At 41.7% G+C, this 16,906-nt stretch overlaps 1 protein-coding gene across 2 annotated transcripts in view; it reads right to left on the bottom strand.

Moving 5' to 3' along the window:
* Positions 1 to 16,906, bottom strand: part of NLRC5 (NLR family CARD domain containing 5) — a 106,048-nt gene that overhangs the window by 74,794 nt on the left and 14,348 nt on the right. For both annotated transcript variants that reach the window (XM_069966002.1, XM_069966003.1), the window contains exons 3-12: positions 12,813 to 13,111; positions 11,607 to 11,669; positions 9,814 to 11,515; positions 6,393 to 6,476; positions 4,571 to 4,654; positions 3,442 to 3,525; positions 2,921 to 3,010; positions 2,782 to 2,832; positions 2,644 to 2,703; positions 78 to 158 (exon numbers count right to left, since the gene is read on the bottom strand). In XM_069966002.1, coding sequence (XP_069822103.1) covers positions 78 to 158; positions 2,644 to 2,703; positions 2,782 to 2,832; positions 2,921 to 3,010; positions 3,442 to 3,525; positions 4,571 to 4,654; positions 6,393 to 6,476; positions 9,814 to 11,515; positions 11,607 to 11,669; positions 12,813 to 13,104 — 2,591 coding nt within the window. In that variant the 5' untranslated portion in view covers positions 13,105 to 13,111. The remainder of the gene's footprint in view (positions 1 to 77; positions 159 to 2,643; positions 2,704 to 2,781; positions 2,833 to 2,920; positions 3,011 to 3,441; positions 3,526 to 4,570; positions 4,655 to 6,392; positions 6,477 to 9,813; positions 11,516 to 11,606; positions 11,670 to 12,812; positions 13,112 to 16,906) is intronic.

The raw sequence follows: 16,906 nt of genomic DNA, 5'->3' as shown, positions 1-16,906 counted from the left end.
CTGCACTGTGGTGAAATGCCCTCATTTATTTGCTAAATCAGTGATTAAGGCAATTATAATGTCAATTATTTTCATACTTTACGTCAGAAAACTGGGAGCCTGTAAGTATTGTAGCCAGCTGAGGGATATCTTCAGGGGTTAGAGGGCAATTTTCAAGACTGGAAGAAAACAGAAATGTAATGAGTTCACATAATCCAGGATTAGCACCCCATTTATCATTTGCGACTTTGTTGCATAAACAGGTGCAGGCCTACGTCTGGTCAGTTCCAGACAAATACGATTGCGCAATTTTTGCATTTTCACGACATTTTACTTAGATACATTCACTATGGTCGTGCTACATTTTAATGAATCAGTCACAAGCTATTGGAACAAAATACACACCTATCCTCATTAGAATAGTTGCACACATTAGACTCCTTAATAAATGTCCCCCAATGAGTTTGCACGTACATTAGTCTTACTTTTGACTTACTCTGACTTTTATTTTAGAGGGCCCTTTTGACTCAATAAAGTTCTGAAGTGTAACTCAGTAAGCCTATAATTGGGAATGCATGCTTGATCTGTATCTCTGTGTGTCATACTTGATCCTGCAATACCATTTTATCACTGACATGCTGAGTTTTCCAGAAAGAGATTTACTCTGGTCTCCACCATGACTTATAAATGAGGGTCCAGCTATGAACTTAGAATTCCCTTAGGCTATGTTCACACAGCGTATGAGACCGGCCGTTCCGTAACCCAGGTGGGTCACGGAATGGCTGGTCTCTACAAAAATCATCCCGGCCGGTACTGCAGTACCAGCCGGGTTATCTTTCCGGCCGTAGTGTTCTAATGCCGGAGCCGCTCGCTTCATTGTGTGAACTGACATGTCAGTTCTTTGCGGCGCCGTATGAGGTGCCAGCCGGAGTATATACTATGTGTATATACGCTCCGGCTGGGATCCCATAAAATGTTCATGCAGCGTTCCATCCGCACAAAGTACGGCCGCTGTTGCCAATGGCAACTGCGCCTGTACTTTTACGCTGTGTGAACATAGCCTTAAAGTGTATGTGAAAATTTACTTTCTAAATTAGATGTCCACTTCAGTGCCTCTTTAAAGTGACACTGTCACCCTCTTTTTGCATTATGACTTCTCTACACAGGTTTAAAGGGTATATTTAGCAGTTTTTTTACCTTATTTTATATCATACGTCTTGGTGCTTGTTCCAGAAAAAAGTGATATTTTATCATCTGCGGAGTGTGCTACCTGGGCAAGGTTTCACGGCCGCAGCGCCCCTTAACCCCGCCCACATAGCCTCAATAGGCCCCGCCTGTCATGAACGCATAGGCCCCACCCCCTCTATGGCCATTGGTATGGGCTGGCCTAAAGGGGGTGGGGCCTAAACAGCAATGACGTCACAAAGGGTGGGGTCTACAGCGTTGTTTAGGGTGGGGCTAAGTGGCGCTTCAGTCGTGAAGCCCCGCCCAGGTGGCACAATCCGCAGATGATAAAAAAATCACTTTTTACTGGAACAAGCACCATCACGCATGATATAAAATAAGGTATGAAAACTGCCAAATTTATACTTCACATCTATGTGGAGAAGTCATAATGCAAAAAGGGGTTGACAGTTTAACAAATACGAGAAACGAATAAACCAATATATGCTAGTTTTATGGCATACAAAAGACACAGACCCAGATTTATTAAACTGTGTAAGGGTACAAACACACACACACACGGGATCCGCAGCGGATTTCACGCTGCTAATTGACAGCAAAATCCGCTGCGGATCCCTTGCCTGTTAGTTTCTATGAGAATACATACTCGCAGTGAGATTGACTTCCCGCTGCGAGAATGTAAGTGACAGCCCCCTTAACCCCCCCGCCAGCCAGAGCATACTGTACATGCTCCACGCTCCGGCTTGCTTCGGGGCTCCTAGCATGTAACCTAAAACAGAAACTGGTGTAAACTGCCTACAGCAACCAATCTCAGCTCAGATTTTGTTTTACCAGAGCTGAAAGTTGAGCTGTAATTGGTTGCTGTTGGCAGTTTACACCAGTGTATATTTTACATGCTTTGATAAATGTGGGTTTTAGGGGGGGGATGGGGGGATTTACCACGACTGGCCAGTCTTAAATTAGGCCACGTCCCCTTTTCCCCAGTCATATTCACTAAGAGCTGCACACTCCCCCCCCCCCGCCTGCCAATCAGGTAAATGGGGGATACTGCAGGCGTACACCAAGGAGAAGGGGCAATAAATAAATGCAGAAAAAGAGACGGTAGAAAAAAAAGCCACAAAGTATTTAAAAAAAAAAAAATGTCTGAAACATCTTAAAGTGATGTTGTCACCCCCTTACTCTATGTGTGGTTCTCTGCACCACCCACAGTCTTAGATGCTGTGCCTTAGAAATAAAACTCATCTATGAGCTTTACCACAGTTGGGTCCCCTCTCCCCAGCGACACAGGTGACACAGTCCATTGATGGAGTGAAGTGAGAGTAAGGGCAGTGACACTATTACTGTATGGCTATGCTCCCACAATGTAAAAATAAGGGCAAATAACATCCGGTATTTGCCCTTATTTTTACATTGTAGGAACATAGCCTTATTTTGTCATGAAGTCCCTAGAATGCACACACAGCTCTGATAGTAATTTACCTTAGCTTTTTCACTCTTCTATCTGTAGTTTCTTCTCTAGCTTTTTTGACCTTTGGAGAACTGGAATGAGATAGAAAGTTAGCTCTTATCAAATAAGATATATTTGTGTAATAAGCTATCTTTGACAACTGTATTTACCTTATGGATTCTAAAGGTTTTGTAGAAAAGATTGCAGTGCTGGTGTCCCCTCTATAGTATAGAATGAAAAGCAATGATGCCAGTCTATTTATCACACTCAGTTTAAGAATATACTGTAACTACTTTGACTACTACTTACATTATTTGGACTTCCGTTATGCTTGGACAATTTACAGCTGACTGGAGCAAACTGAGAATACCCATCACATTCATATCATTGTGGCTAAGGCTAGGCAGTACAAAAAAAAAAAAAATAGTTATTATTGTGATCACTCATATAACTTGAAAATGAATTACCATATTATAAAGAAACATTGCTAGATTATACCATTGTCTTTGACCATGGTCGATGTCCAACCTCCAACCCTTATAGTCTTCAGAATAACGGTAAATATACATTCTGTATTATGTTACCCTCCACCCCTGCCTGTACCATTTTTTAGTTGTGGCCAGAGTACTCCTTTAATGTTAATAGTATTTAACTTTATAGTATAGCATACAGTATGTAGTATAGCATAGTATTGTATAGTGTAAACCTTAATTGTTACCACTTTTACTCATTGACATGATCAGGTGTCTAGGCATCACTGGTAGATGTGACATCCAAAGTTTCCAATAAATCATAAACTGCAAATTCACATCAATTCATATGTCTCTTACTCCAAGACTTCCAACTGCTCCATCCTTGGAAATAGTTCAATTAATGATGTCATGTCCTCAACCTTTAGATGGTTATTTTGCAAGCTAGAAGAGAGTAAGAAGTAATTTTATGGAGAAATGCTAATGTCTTAAAAATACTCAAGTAGGATCTGCTGCCAGATTCATCATGATACTTTCATTTTTAAAAAGAAAGCCTACAGTTAAAGGAGAAGTCCAGCGAAAATTTTTATGAAAGAATTCTATTGCCCCCCAAACGTTATCCAAATTCCCACTATATACTTATTATGGGAAATGCTTATAAAGTGCTTTTTTCCCTGCACTTTGTATTGCATCAAGGCTTCACTTCCTGGATAAAATAGTGATGTCACGACCCGACTCCCAGAGCTGTGCGGGCTGTGGCTGCTGGAGAGGATGATGGCAGAGGGATGCTTGTCATAAAAATAGTATGAGGATCTAAAACAGTCTGAATATTCATAGACTAACTGGATTGTTGATGTATGTGTATAAGCCCCCCCCCCCTCCCCCTCCTCCCCCACTGTATTTTTATGGGAAACGCAGAAATGTAATAAGCATGAGAAGCATAAAATCAAGTAAAAAAAGAGAACAAATAAACAGAACAAGCATTTTCATACTTCCATAGTATTCTCCATACTCTTACATCTAGGTTGCCTGCACAGTATTTCCCTTCACTGTATTATTTCTTACATCCAGGTAATGAAATCCAATGTAAGAAGTTGTACGTTGCAGAGACAGGACTTTGGATTGGGCCAGGAAAGCACGTCTTACCATTCAAAGTCACCTACACAGCTTACTTCAACACTAGAGATGAGCGAACCTGGAGCATGCTCGAGTCCATCCAAACCCGAACTTTCGGCATTTGATTAGGGGTGGCTGCTGAACTTGGATAAGGCCCTAAGGCTATGTGGAAAACATGGATATAGCCATTGGCTGTATCCATGTTTTTCAGACAACCTTAGAGCTTTATCCAAGTTCAGCAGCCACCACTAATCAAATGCCGAACGATCAGGTTCGTATGGACTCGAACCCGAACCCGGTTCGCTCATCTCTATTCAGCACATAAAGTTACCACACTATAACAAATATAGTAAATATCATAATTCAGAGTTACTTGATTTCCTGTATTGCAGAGCAGAGAAGGAAAGAACGCCTCAGAGCACTGACTCCATCCTCTGTCAGCCGCCCCGCTGTCACTCTGAGGAACAGAAGCAAAGAGTTTCATTTTATCACTGGAAACATTTTATTGTCTATGAGCAGGGACAGACATGAAGCAAGGCTCTACTTAAAGGTTACATGGTAAAGGTTAGGTGATTGCAGACAATTGTTATATTCATAGCAAAATGGATTTTTATCATTGGAAAATGGGATGCTTCATAGATAAAGACAGAAACAGCAAAACATTCTAGAGATAAATTTGGAATTTCAGCCATGTTGCATATTCTCACATAGGTGCCTAATTATTGGTGAAAAAAATAAAAGGAAGAATACTAAAGGGGTTTTGTCTTAAAGATACCAGATTCTCTAAAGATAGTGCCAGAGCAATGAGCTATTATTTTTGAGGGATGCTAGGGCTTGCAGTGTAGTATTACATGTTGGTCCTAACTTTTCTTAGAGGGGAAGTTCGCATCTACCACATACCACATATACAATACGTGAAATAAATGTGCATATTGGTTTAAATTGCAAATAAAGTTCCATATATAAAAAATGTAGTGCAGCAGGAAGCCTTTAGTTTAAAGTGTCCCTGTCACACAGACATTTTAAAAGTTCTGAGAGGTAAGGGTCCGATCCATGCTGATTGTTAGAGCTTGGAGAAGCTTGTGAATATCCCCTGGCGTGCTGCAGGGGATATTCTCCATTGTAAGTTTTTGAAGCTTGTCTCCAGCTGAGAGACTGAAAACGCAGTGAGCCGGGGAGTGATGCATTTAGCTGTGCGCTTTTAATGACTGACCATCAAGATGTTGCCAACTGTTGCCACAGCATTTCCATTATGAAAATGGATCAAAAAAAGGATCAAAACACATGCTTTTTTTATGCATACAGAAAAATGTGGTCAACCAAAACAGATGCGTTTTGATCCGTTTTTTTAAGGCTATGTTCACACTACGTAAAAGTACAACCATTGTTGCCATCGGCAACAACGGCCGTACTTTGTACGGAGTGGAACACTGCCTATTCTTCTATGGGATTCCGGCTAGAGAGTATACACTTAGTATACGCTTTGTCTGGGATCCCATGCGGCGCCGTAAAGAACTGACATGTCAGTTTTCTGCGGCCGCAATTCAGTGAATTGCGGCCACAGAAATACCTGTCAGTTCACACAATGAAGCGAGCGGCTCAATCCGCTTGCTTCATTGTTTGCTATGAGAGTTCTGATGCGGGCACACGCTGATGCGCCCGCATCAGAACACTGCCTCCGGAAAGATCATCCGGCTGGGATGATCTTTGCAGAGGCTGGCCGTTCCGTGACCCGGCCGGTCTTTTACGTAGTGTGAACATAGCCTAATAATGGAAGTCAATGGAAAAATGGATAAAAACGAAATCAACACAAATGCATTTGTTTTTCAATTGGTTCTTCATCCCGTTTTTGCATAATGAAATGTGAAGCCAGCCTTGCTGTCCTATTGTACTGCAGATAGGGCAGAGACAGGAGGTTTCAGATACAATTGTCTTACAGCGACAGTGAGTAGGAGGGGGAATTTTCTGGGGCTCATAAATGTATTTTCTACTTTTAATGTTCCTTTAGCGATGACCCTGAAGTTACTTTACTTTACAGTAGAATTACCCCTTATAAAACCATATATTAATAGTTACTGCATAGGAGATCAAGAGACAAGAAATGTAATTTGCCCTTTGATAACATGTGAAAGCAAGCAGAATGGTAAGCATTGTGCACGCATAGAAAGATACATAGCATGTGATCTGTAAAGTACCTGATTTTCTTCATATTTTCCATGCCAGAGATCATAGGGGAAAGAGCTTGTGCAAACAGGTCGCCATATTTTTGGTGTCTGAAACTAATGCAGAAACATACATGGCAGCATACTTTATATACCACAAAATAACGCACTGGACATATATCATCTATCAATAGTATACTTTGTTTAACACTTTGTTTAACCCTCTTGTTTTCTACTTAAGAACATTTTTCGCCCCTTGTTTATCTGCAGATGGTAGGGAAAAGGGGTCAGATGTGTTGGATTTTAAATGCCAGATCTTTTCTTATTTCACAGGAGAATTTTCTTTAATTCCCATAGAAATAAACATGCACAGAGAGCAATTAGAGGTCATTTCATCCAAACTCCTATTTAGCCCACAGCTGTGTATATCCAGCTTAATGGAGGTTTGCCATATAGGATATGCTAACACTTACCAATCCATTGAGGTCCAACTGCCAGGCCCCACACTCACCCCTAAAATTAAAGGGGTTATCCAGCGCTACAAAAACATGGCCACTTTCCCCCTACTGTTGTCTCCAGATTGGGTGGGGTTTTGAAACTCAGTTCCATTGAAGTAAATGGAGCTTAATTGCAAACTGCACCTGAACTGGAGACAACAGGAGGGGGAAAAGTGGCCATGTTTTGGTAGCGCTGGATAACCCCTTTAAGAAGCTCACTAATCTTTAACTAATTTTACCTGCACAACATCATTCCCAGTCAACCAATGTGGCAGGAAGAATGGCTGTGCAGGGAACAACAATGTAGCACGTTTAACTTGACAGGAGCTGTGTTGCAATTTCTTAAGCAGTAGGTATACATTGTCTTGGATTTGATGGGGTCCTGGATGTCTTACTCAGCATAAGGCTATTGCATATTCTTACCATATGTTATATCATTATTCACTGGTGTCATGTACACACCTATACAGATGTGATCACTGTATAGACCACTTTGGAGCACTAATTCTGTAGAGCACTGCTTAAACTGTCAGGAAGATCTTGCTGGTGAGGTTTTCCCCTAGTTGTGAGAGGTAAACTGAGCAATATTTTTTATTATTGCTTTCAACAACCCCTTAATGACCATGGACCTAAATGTATGCCATTGAAGTCGGTGCCTAAACGACCCATGGTATATGTACAGTACGTCATTGTCTGCAAGGGCTCTATGAAGCGAGCTCAGGAGCTAAGCTCACTTCATATAGGGTGAGGACCGGCTGCTATCAGGTTACTTATGGTTAATGACGGCCGTCATGATCACCATTACCTTTTCAATGACGCAATCACGGAAATTAAATGTCACCGACAGGAGCTGAACTGACACCGTCTGATTGGGACCCCCACATTTTCATTGCATATTAACTGACTAACGTAGGTCTAGCTCGGCGATTTTCACATACAGTCTGTCACATACACTGATCAATGCTATACAACAGCATAGCATTGATCAGAGTATGCAATCCAGTAGTTGCATGTAAAAGTTCCCTTGGGGACTTAAAAAGTGTGTGTGGGGGGGGGGGATAAAAAAAAGTTTAAAAAAAAATATGAGGACACTTACCATTTATGTGCAACTTCTTTATTCCTGGTAACGCATTAAATACCAACAGGACATCTCAAAGCAGGCTGGGGCGCCATACACTTAGCAGAACATAACTTAAAAGGTAAAAGGCTATGTTTTGTTTTGCTAAGTTTACGGTGTTCCCACCCACTTTAAGATGTCCTGTTGGTTTTTAATCCATCACCAGAAAAAAAGACATTGCATATAAACGGTGAATGCCCTAAACTGTTTTTTTAACAAATGTTGCTTAATGGTTGGAAATACCAATTTCGAGGTGCACCAAGTCTTAGCCGTGAAGAGAGTAGTGCCAGTGAGTTTTCTTGCTATAGACTGTTTTAAAAATATGACATAGCCCCTCCCCAATAAAAATTTGAGGAGAAGTCTGGCAAAATTTTTATTAAAGTATTGTATTGCCCCTCCAAAGTTATACAAATCACCAATATACACTTATTACAGGAAATGCTTATAAAGTGCTTTTTTCCCTGCACTTACTACTGCATCAAGGTTTCACTACCTGGATAACATGGTGATGTCACAACCCGACTCCCAGAGCTGTGTGGGCTGTGGCTGCAGGAGAGGATGATGGCAGAGGGATGCTCAGTGTCCCTCCAGTGCCCTGTGTCCCTCAGTGTCCCCCTGCCATCATCCTCTCCAGCAGTCACAGCCTGCACAGCTCTTGGAGTCAGGTCATGACATCACCATTTTATCCCCGAAGTGAAGGGAAAAAAGCACTTTATGTGCATTTCCTATAATAAGTGTATATTGATAATATGTATAAAGTTTGGGGGGCAATACTATACTTTCATTAAAAAAATTGCCTGACTTCTTTAAAATTGCCCTCCTTTACCATTTTATATGAACAAATATACATATTATATATCGCAGTGTGTGCAATTTTCCATTCTATTAAAGTGTCACTGTCGTGAATTTTTTTTTTGCAGAAATCAATAGTCCAGGCGATTTTAAGAAACTTTGTAATTGGGTTTATTATCCGAAAAATGCATTTTTATCATGAAAAAGCAGTTTGAAGCTCTCCCCCCTGTCTTCATTGTTCTCCTATGGAGAGAGCTAAAGAAAAGACCAAAGCAGGACAACAAAGAGTTAATCTACAAATCCCTCACGGGATATCTCCTGTGACAGTCACCAGTGACCTGTCTGAGCTCGGATTACAGCTGTCACCCAGCTCTGTGCCTGTAATCCTCTGTTATCTGCTTTCTGCTGTCGGCTAACTCCCTCCTTCCTCCTCCCCCCTCCCCTCTCCCTAGAACAGACAGGGTACGTCTCCTGCAACAAGTCACAATTTTCAGATTTTTCAGAGTGGATGAAAAAGAGGAAGGAGGGGGGGACCTGGGAAAAGGCTTTTTACATGCAGATAATGGCAGATTTGGCTAATAAACCCAATTACAAAGTTTCTTAAAATCGCCTGGACTATTGATTTCTGCAAAAAAAAAAAAAATACGACAGTGACTCTTTAAGCTATAACAATACAATGAATGGTGTAAACAAAAAATACTAAAAAGAAAAATATTAAAATAAATTAAAAATATAATACTAATAAAAACTAGGGAACCTGGAGTAAAAAAATTATGCCTCAACCAGCCCTGTAGGAAAAAGCGAAAATACACAAATCAAAATTGGCTCTGTCAATGTTATTTTTCTGTTTTCGTTTCGGAAATTAAAAGGTGTCCTGAACTTTTGGCTCACCATATATATATATATATATATATATATATATATATATATATACTGTATATATGTATATCAATATATATATATATGTTAGGTTAAAGGTGATACAGGTGTTTGAGAGTATATGGGTCTAGTAACTCCCAGCTGTCTCTCCCATGAGTTGCTAACTTACCTTAGAGTCTGTATGAGTTTACATCTTCCAAGAATGTCTAAGCACTCCAGCTCCATTGGACATCCAGCAAAATCCAATGAAACTAAACACGATCCATGTTTAACAACATACATCAAGGCAGTCATATCAACTGGAGAAATCCTAAAATTTCTCAGCTCATATTTCATAGCTGTAAACTTTCCAACATGATGAGCTAAATTTTCATCCTGAGTTTCATAAGTGCAGTGACACAACTCGATCAACTTGGGCCCAGTGAGTTGGGTGTCTGCCATTCTCTTTAGAGATTCTATAATGGTGTTTTGTTTCTTTAGTATCAGATTCTTTTGGCCCCCTAACTCATAAAGGAATGGCTGACACTCCTTGGATGACAGCCCAGAAAGAAATATATGAAGATTATCCGTGAGCTCATTTTTAGTATTTTGCTTCGAGTTCCACCTTGACTTTAAAGACAGTCTTTTTTGTAGTTTTTTCTCTGTTATTGTATCATTAACCATTAAATGCAATGCAGCAAAAAACTCTTGGGAACTAAGGTGTGCAAAGGAATAACCAACATCAGTGCAGTTGTCAAATCTTTTCACATCAAAAAGTGATAGAAATCCATGACTTGTGGCAAAATGCTTAAGGTCGTCAGAAATTTGTCCAGTGTAAAATACAGACTTGTTATTATCAAGTCCATTAAGTGCAACAGAAGATAATTTAAGAATGAGATGCCTGAATGTTTCTACTATGGTGGCTTCCTCCGTAAATTGTGTCATTCTTTTCTGAATGAATATGATCAGCATTTTCACATAGAACTGTGTAATCGTCTGTGGAAGTTGGGAGTTTTTGGACAATGTGTTTTGCAAGTGTTCCAAGCAAGCGCATATAATGTGACATAAGGCAGGGACAAAGCACATGTGCATCAACTTATTATTGTCTCTTATGTAAGATAAGACTTTATCTTTCAAAGGATTCATATAGAAAAACTCATCAATATATAGTTTGACTCTTTCTTTGTCGAAGCCCAGAACTTCAGCTACATGGCTTACAGAATCTAGTGGAAGGTTGTTTAATATTTTTGACCTGCAAGTGACGATAACAGTACATCCTTGTAAAATTGTGCCATGAAAGATGCTCGTGAACAACTGAGAGATGGTAGTTATCTGAGAAATGTCATGTTTAGTAGTTGGGAAGTTGGCTGTAAAATTTCCTAAAAATTCATCCAAGCCATCAAATATGAGAAGAACCTTCATAGCATTTTTGAGGATATATTCATACACTTCATCTGAATACAGGTAAGGCATCAGAAACAAATCGAATAGAAGCTCCCTGAGAGAAAAATGTCTGCTGATCAGGTTTAACTGCCGAAACTCAAACAGAAAAGTCAGCATAAACTGACTGAACTTTCCATTCGCCCAGTCATAGCAGATTCTACGGGTCAACATTGTCTTGCCAGTGCCAGGCATACCCACCAGTAGTATAACATGTGTCCTAACTAAGCTGGTTCTCCTGAAGAGATTGTTTGTTTTTACTGTGTCAAAAATTTCCTCTATAATGGAGTTTTTCTCGGGGTCATCTCTATCTCGCTGTTTCTCCTTGGCCATTTTGGTTCCTTTGATCAAAGGCTCAACAAACACTGGGTTGCATTGTCCTCTTACATCTTTAAAGCCATACTTTTCCAGCAAAGAATCTCTGATTTGCTGTTTGAAACGTTCTGCCGATTCTAAAAGAAAACAATACCCATTAACATTTAGGACATTAGAACATAACATAAATTACATTGAGCTAGTGGCAACTGGATGTTTAAGAATTACCTAGCACTCTTCTTTGTCCTCCTTCATGTGAGAAATGGCTTTTCCAAGTCACTTCGCTTGACCCTAAAATGGGTCAAAAATATGAATGTTACATTGATAATATTACAATGAAGCTATAAAAGTATGTTCTACATGATACTTGAACAATCTTCTTGTTTTCTATTTTTATTGCAGTACCCAACTCTAAGAACCTGTAAACGGTTTCATGCTGCCCAAACCATGAAACTGAGGAGAACTCCCTTATTACATTGATGGATATGATTCTCTCAGAAACGCTGTAGAGTTTCAGATGAATTATATGTAGAGATGAGCGAACCGGGTTCGGGTTCGAGTCTATCCGCACCCGAACGATCGGCATTTGATTAGCGGGGGCTGCTGAACTTGGATAAAGCTCTAAGGTTGTCTGGAAAACATTGATACAGCCAATGACTATATCCATGTTTTCCACATAGCCTTAGGGCTTTATCCAACTTCAGCAGCCACCGCTAATCAAATGCCGAAAGTTCAGGTTCGGATCGACTCGAGCATGCTCAAGGTTCGCTCATCTCTAATTATATGGTGTGCTTTTGCATCCCAGTTCCACTAAATTGAATGAAGCTGAAATGTGATGACACACAATCTGGGGACAAGGGTGGTGCTTTTTTTTTTGCAAGAAAGTAACTGCTTTTCTAATCTTGGATAACCCTGTTCAAAATGTAATGTGGAAACACAGCCCTTTAGTACTTTTTAGGTGCTCTCCGTCGCTGTGCTAATATTAATTGTAATGGATACAGCATTATGATTCTGTAAATAATATGTATTGTTGAGTATTGTGTCCTTATTTGTATTGGTTTGTTATTTGCATTATAAAATAAAAAATTTAAATAAAAAATGTCTTTTCCTGCAATGATGCACAAAAAATCCTGTAGTGTGAACTTATTACTATTACTGTAATGTCTAGTTTAGTTTGTGCCTGTGCCCTGAGAATTGTAAGTGCTGTGGGATGTTTTGCACAGTATAAATAGATATTATTTTTTTAGACAAACAGGAGAGCTGACATATCTAGTTACATAGTTAAATAGTTAATAAGGTTTTTTTTAAAAAAAAACAAACAAAAAAAAAACAGTCCATTCTATTCAACCTATAATTCTATTGTGTTGATCCTTGAATGCAAAAATCCCTTCTAACAATATCCTATAGAATAAAATGAAAGATTTAGCTGCTAACCTTCTCCTGTTAGACTAAGTAATGGAACCTCAAGATCCATAGGAAGTGCGCACTCCATGCAGACGGTCTCTATAAGTGTCTTCCAAGCCACAGTGTGAGATTTCCGTAGCATCTGAATAATGGCGGAGACTTTTTCCTTGTCATCGTTGGTTATTGGTATATGATGATTGACATCTACTTTTGGCACTAAGGCCTGTACCTTGTTAATCAACCAGTCTACATCTTGGCAAAGAAAGTCCACCAGCTGTGACATGATGATATCTATGTCGTCTTGTTCTCCTGTGTCTTCCATCCTAACACTATAAGAAAAATACCAGATTTTAAAGGATTTTAATGACATTTTGTCAACATCTTAACATGAGGTCAAATGTATAGAATGTTAAACAACATAACACTAGGCTAAAAACCTTTTCTAGGATGATAATATCTGATCTGCAGAATCCAAAATTCACATTTTTTATTTCATAGAAGTAGTGCTAAGCTTTTGTACTAGACTGGCTCCCAGGGCTGATGGCTGAGAGAATGAGTGGCTTTTATATAAAACCCAATATAGACACTTATCGACATAGTCACATTTGTAAACATAGGTACATTTTTAACTGAATGTGGAAAATTTCTCTTTCATTTTTATTAACTACAGTATAGATTATAGATAGACCTGCAAGCATTAAAGCAGGCCAACTAGTATTTCAATATAAGAAAGAAACTCATACATTTCCCTGAAGAACAATGAGCAAAGGCATTCATTACATATTTTCAAGGAGAATTGTTTGCTCTTGCTACAACATATTAAAGAGAATGTACTAGAAGGTGCGTTGCTTAAATTTTTTTACATAAATAGACAGGCGCAGAAGCAGGGATGCCGCTGCTGCAGTCCTTTATTTGAACCGAGGCCCCATTCCCACACACGGCGCCAGCAGGGCCGTATTAAAAGCTGTTGCTGCCCTAGGCACAAAACCTAAAGACGCCCCATCGTGGGGGAGAGTGGTTTCAGCCACATGCATTTCTTTACATGTAGAAACATTGTCTGAATCACATTTTTATGGTTTTTAACTGCTTAAAACATAAATTTCCACATTGAATGAATGATTACAGCAGTCTGCATATTGTCTGAATGAATTCACCCCACAGGATTGGTAGATTGGTAGTTAATAGCTCCAGGCATCACAGCCATACCAGACCTGAACAATACCGCCACACCAGACCTGATCATACCTTCCCCCTACCCCCCTCTAAAAGACACTAGATTTACTGGCAAGTCTGACCGGGAGGTGGGAGACTAAAAAAATAAAAACAAAAAAAAAAGTTGTTTCCCCCGCTCCCTGGTGCTGCCCCCCTCAAAGGTGCTGCCCTAGGCACCGGACCACGGGTGCCTAGTGGTAAATACGGCCCTGGGCAGCAGTCTAATCCCAGGCACCGGCCCGGCCTGAAGCACTGGAGACAGGTCCACCTGCCCCCAGTGAGATAAAGCCCCCTCCCCTCGGTGACGCGGCTCCATTGGTTCTAATGGCCACGGTTTAAAAATAGACCACGGCACTGGCATTGCCACACACCGGTCTATTCATGTAAAAAACTAAAAGCAACGTACTTGATGGTACATTTACTTTAAGGCTATGTTCACACACTGTAAAATTATGGTAAAATACAGCTGTAATATTTTAGGTTAAAACACTGGCATATTTTCAATATGCTAACACACTCGATTGAAGTCAATGGAAAATTAGCCAGCAGTGCACACACTGCATAGCATAACAACAGTTATTGATTATGACCCTCCACATAATAAACATACTTGTTATATATATGACCTGCTTTTGAAAAATATGACTGTTTTTCCCTCTGTTCACTATAAATTATGCAGTTAGCTTTAAAAAATAGGGTCTTAATCCAAAGTTTTTAAAATAAAATCCTAATCAGTGGGAACACAAGCCCCTGACCCCTATTCTGCCAGGTGTGGTTGCTACCAGCTGTTGCATCCAGAGGAAGATAAAAAGCTGGTCACACATTGCCTCCATGTTCTTGTGACTCTCATATACCTAGAGAGTGATATGGACATGAAATACCACCTCTACACTCAGTCTCTACCTGGATGCAGGAACCTTCATCCTCACAATAAATAGAGGTAGCTGCACTCGGTTGTTTCTGTTGTTTCCATAGGGAATGAATGGTGCACAGCCCGCCCCGCAGCTGTCAGCATTTCAGCAACTTCTGCTGGTAAGTATACATCATTGTCATGCACCCTGCAGCCCTGTCAGAATCGCTAATTATCAATTTATCCTGGACAATCGGTATAACAAAATAACATAATGAAATAATGAAAGCAAGAATGCAAAATAGAAGAAAGGATGCAAAAGCAGATCTAGATCCTAAGGTGTAGAAGAATATAAAGGATTCTAAAGCAACCACAGCAGTCCAATAGTGTGTGAAAACATGAATTTATTCACCTATAGATACTGCAAAGTTTCAGCTCCATGTTAGAGCATTATTGAAGCAGTGTAATACAATCAAACAGCCAGATACATATATTTAAAGAGGAACTCCGGGCAAAAAAATAACTCCAGACAATGCAAGTTTCTTCTTACCTATGAGCTCCCTGTAACGCCTGGAGTAGTGGATCCACTGGACCGGCACCAGCGATGGCACAAACCTCACCAGGGAGCGGAGTCTAAGGGGCCGCTGGTTTTCACCAGAGCCCGCCGCAAGGCGGGATGGACTTGCTGCGGCAGGCGACCCCCAGGTCGCTACCCCTGGCTTGGTTGCTGGTGTCGGCAGGCGAGGCGTGGCAGGAGATGGCACAGGCAATGGTCTGCAGGTGAGAGCGCACGTGACAGGCTGGACACGGGAACAGATGGAGTGACAGGGAAACAGGAACCAGGAACAGGGACTAGGGACCGGGTAACGGATAGGACTCAGGAACAGGGACTGGGACCAGGTAACAGATAGGACTCAGGAACAACAGGGGGCTGGGCCAAACGCGATGGGAAGCATGTAGAGGCTCCAACACTAAGGACAGGGCATGCTGGGATTTATAGGGGAGTGATTGGGTGCAACTACCAATTAGGAGCGCACTGCCCCTTTAAATCTGAGACAGCCGGCGCGCGCGCGCCCTAGGAGGCGGGGACGCGCGCGCCGGCCGGCACAGCGGGAGACAGGAGCGTGGAGAGGTGAGGCGCCCCCCGGGGCCGAAGTGACAGCAGCGCCGGGTCCCCGACTATGGACACCGGCTGCTGCATAAGGCAGGTAGCGGTCGCGGCGGCGGCCCCGAACGCGGGACGCCGCCGCGGCCGTAACAGTACCCCCCCCCTTTGGCCTCCCCCTCTTTCTTGCCTGCAAATGGCACAGGAAGCCACAAAGTCTTTGACATCTTGGGATAGGCTGGGCCACCAGTAGTGGCGAGAGATCCGTTGGCCGGTCTTACGGACTCCCGGGTGCCCGGCCTCCAACGAGGAATGTCCCCAGTTCAAAATACCTCTTCGAAGCGCAGGGTGAACATGAGTCTTTCCGGGGGGTACTCTCTGAAGAGTGGAGGTGACGACTGGTACTAGGCGATCAGGCGGTATAACGTGGCAAGGGACCTTCTGTAAGTTCTTCCGGTGGTGAGAGGACACGACCTTAGTCTTGGGTACGGGGAGAGGGTACACCTCGGCAGAGAAGGCATCCGCCGAGTCTTGGTCTTCTGCCGGTAGGCCGGATAGAGGCTTGGCCGGGACAGGAAATGACATAATACACTTGGTCTGAGGTGACTTGAGACACTGGTGGGAACAGTCCTGACCCCAACTGAGAATCTCCCCGGTTCTCCAGTCCAGCTGAGGGGCATGTTCTTGTAGCCACGGGAGTCCCAGGAGGACCGCGGGGGAAGAATGGGGCAGGACGTAGAAGGATATCTCTTCTTGATGTGAAGGACCCACCTGGAGGACTAAAGATGCGGTCTGGTAGTACACACGGTCGGTAAGAATTTCGCCCGTGACCGAGGAGATAGTCAGGGGCCTGGCTAGTCGGGTCACGGGTAGCCGCCATCTTTGGACCAATGTTGCCGCAATAAAACTGCCTGCTGAGCCAGAATCGAGGAAGGCAGTAGTCTGATGATTTTGTCC

This window comes from Dendropsophus ebraccatus, chromosome 4 (genome assembly GCF_027789765.1).
Source record: "Dendropsophus ebraccatus isolate aDenEbr1 chromosome 4, aDenEbr1.pat, whole genome shotgun sequence".
Classification (NCBI taxonomy): domain Eukaryota; kingdom Metazoa; phylum Chordata; class Amphibia; order Anura; family Hylidae; genus Dendropsophus; species Dendropsophus ebraccatus.
Note: the sequence above shows the minus strand (reverse complement) of the source record. Positions and strands in the feature narration are given on the sequence as shown.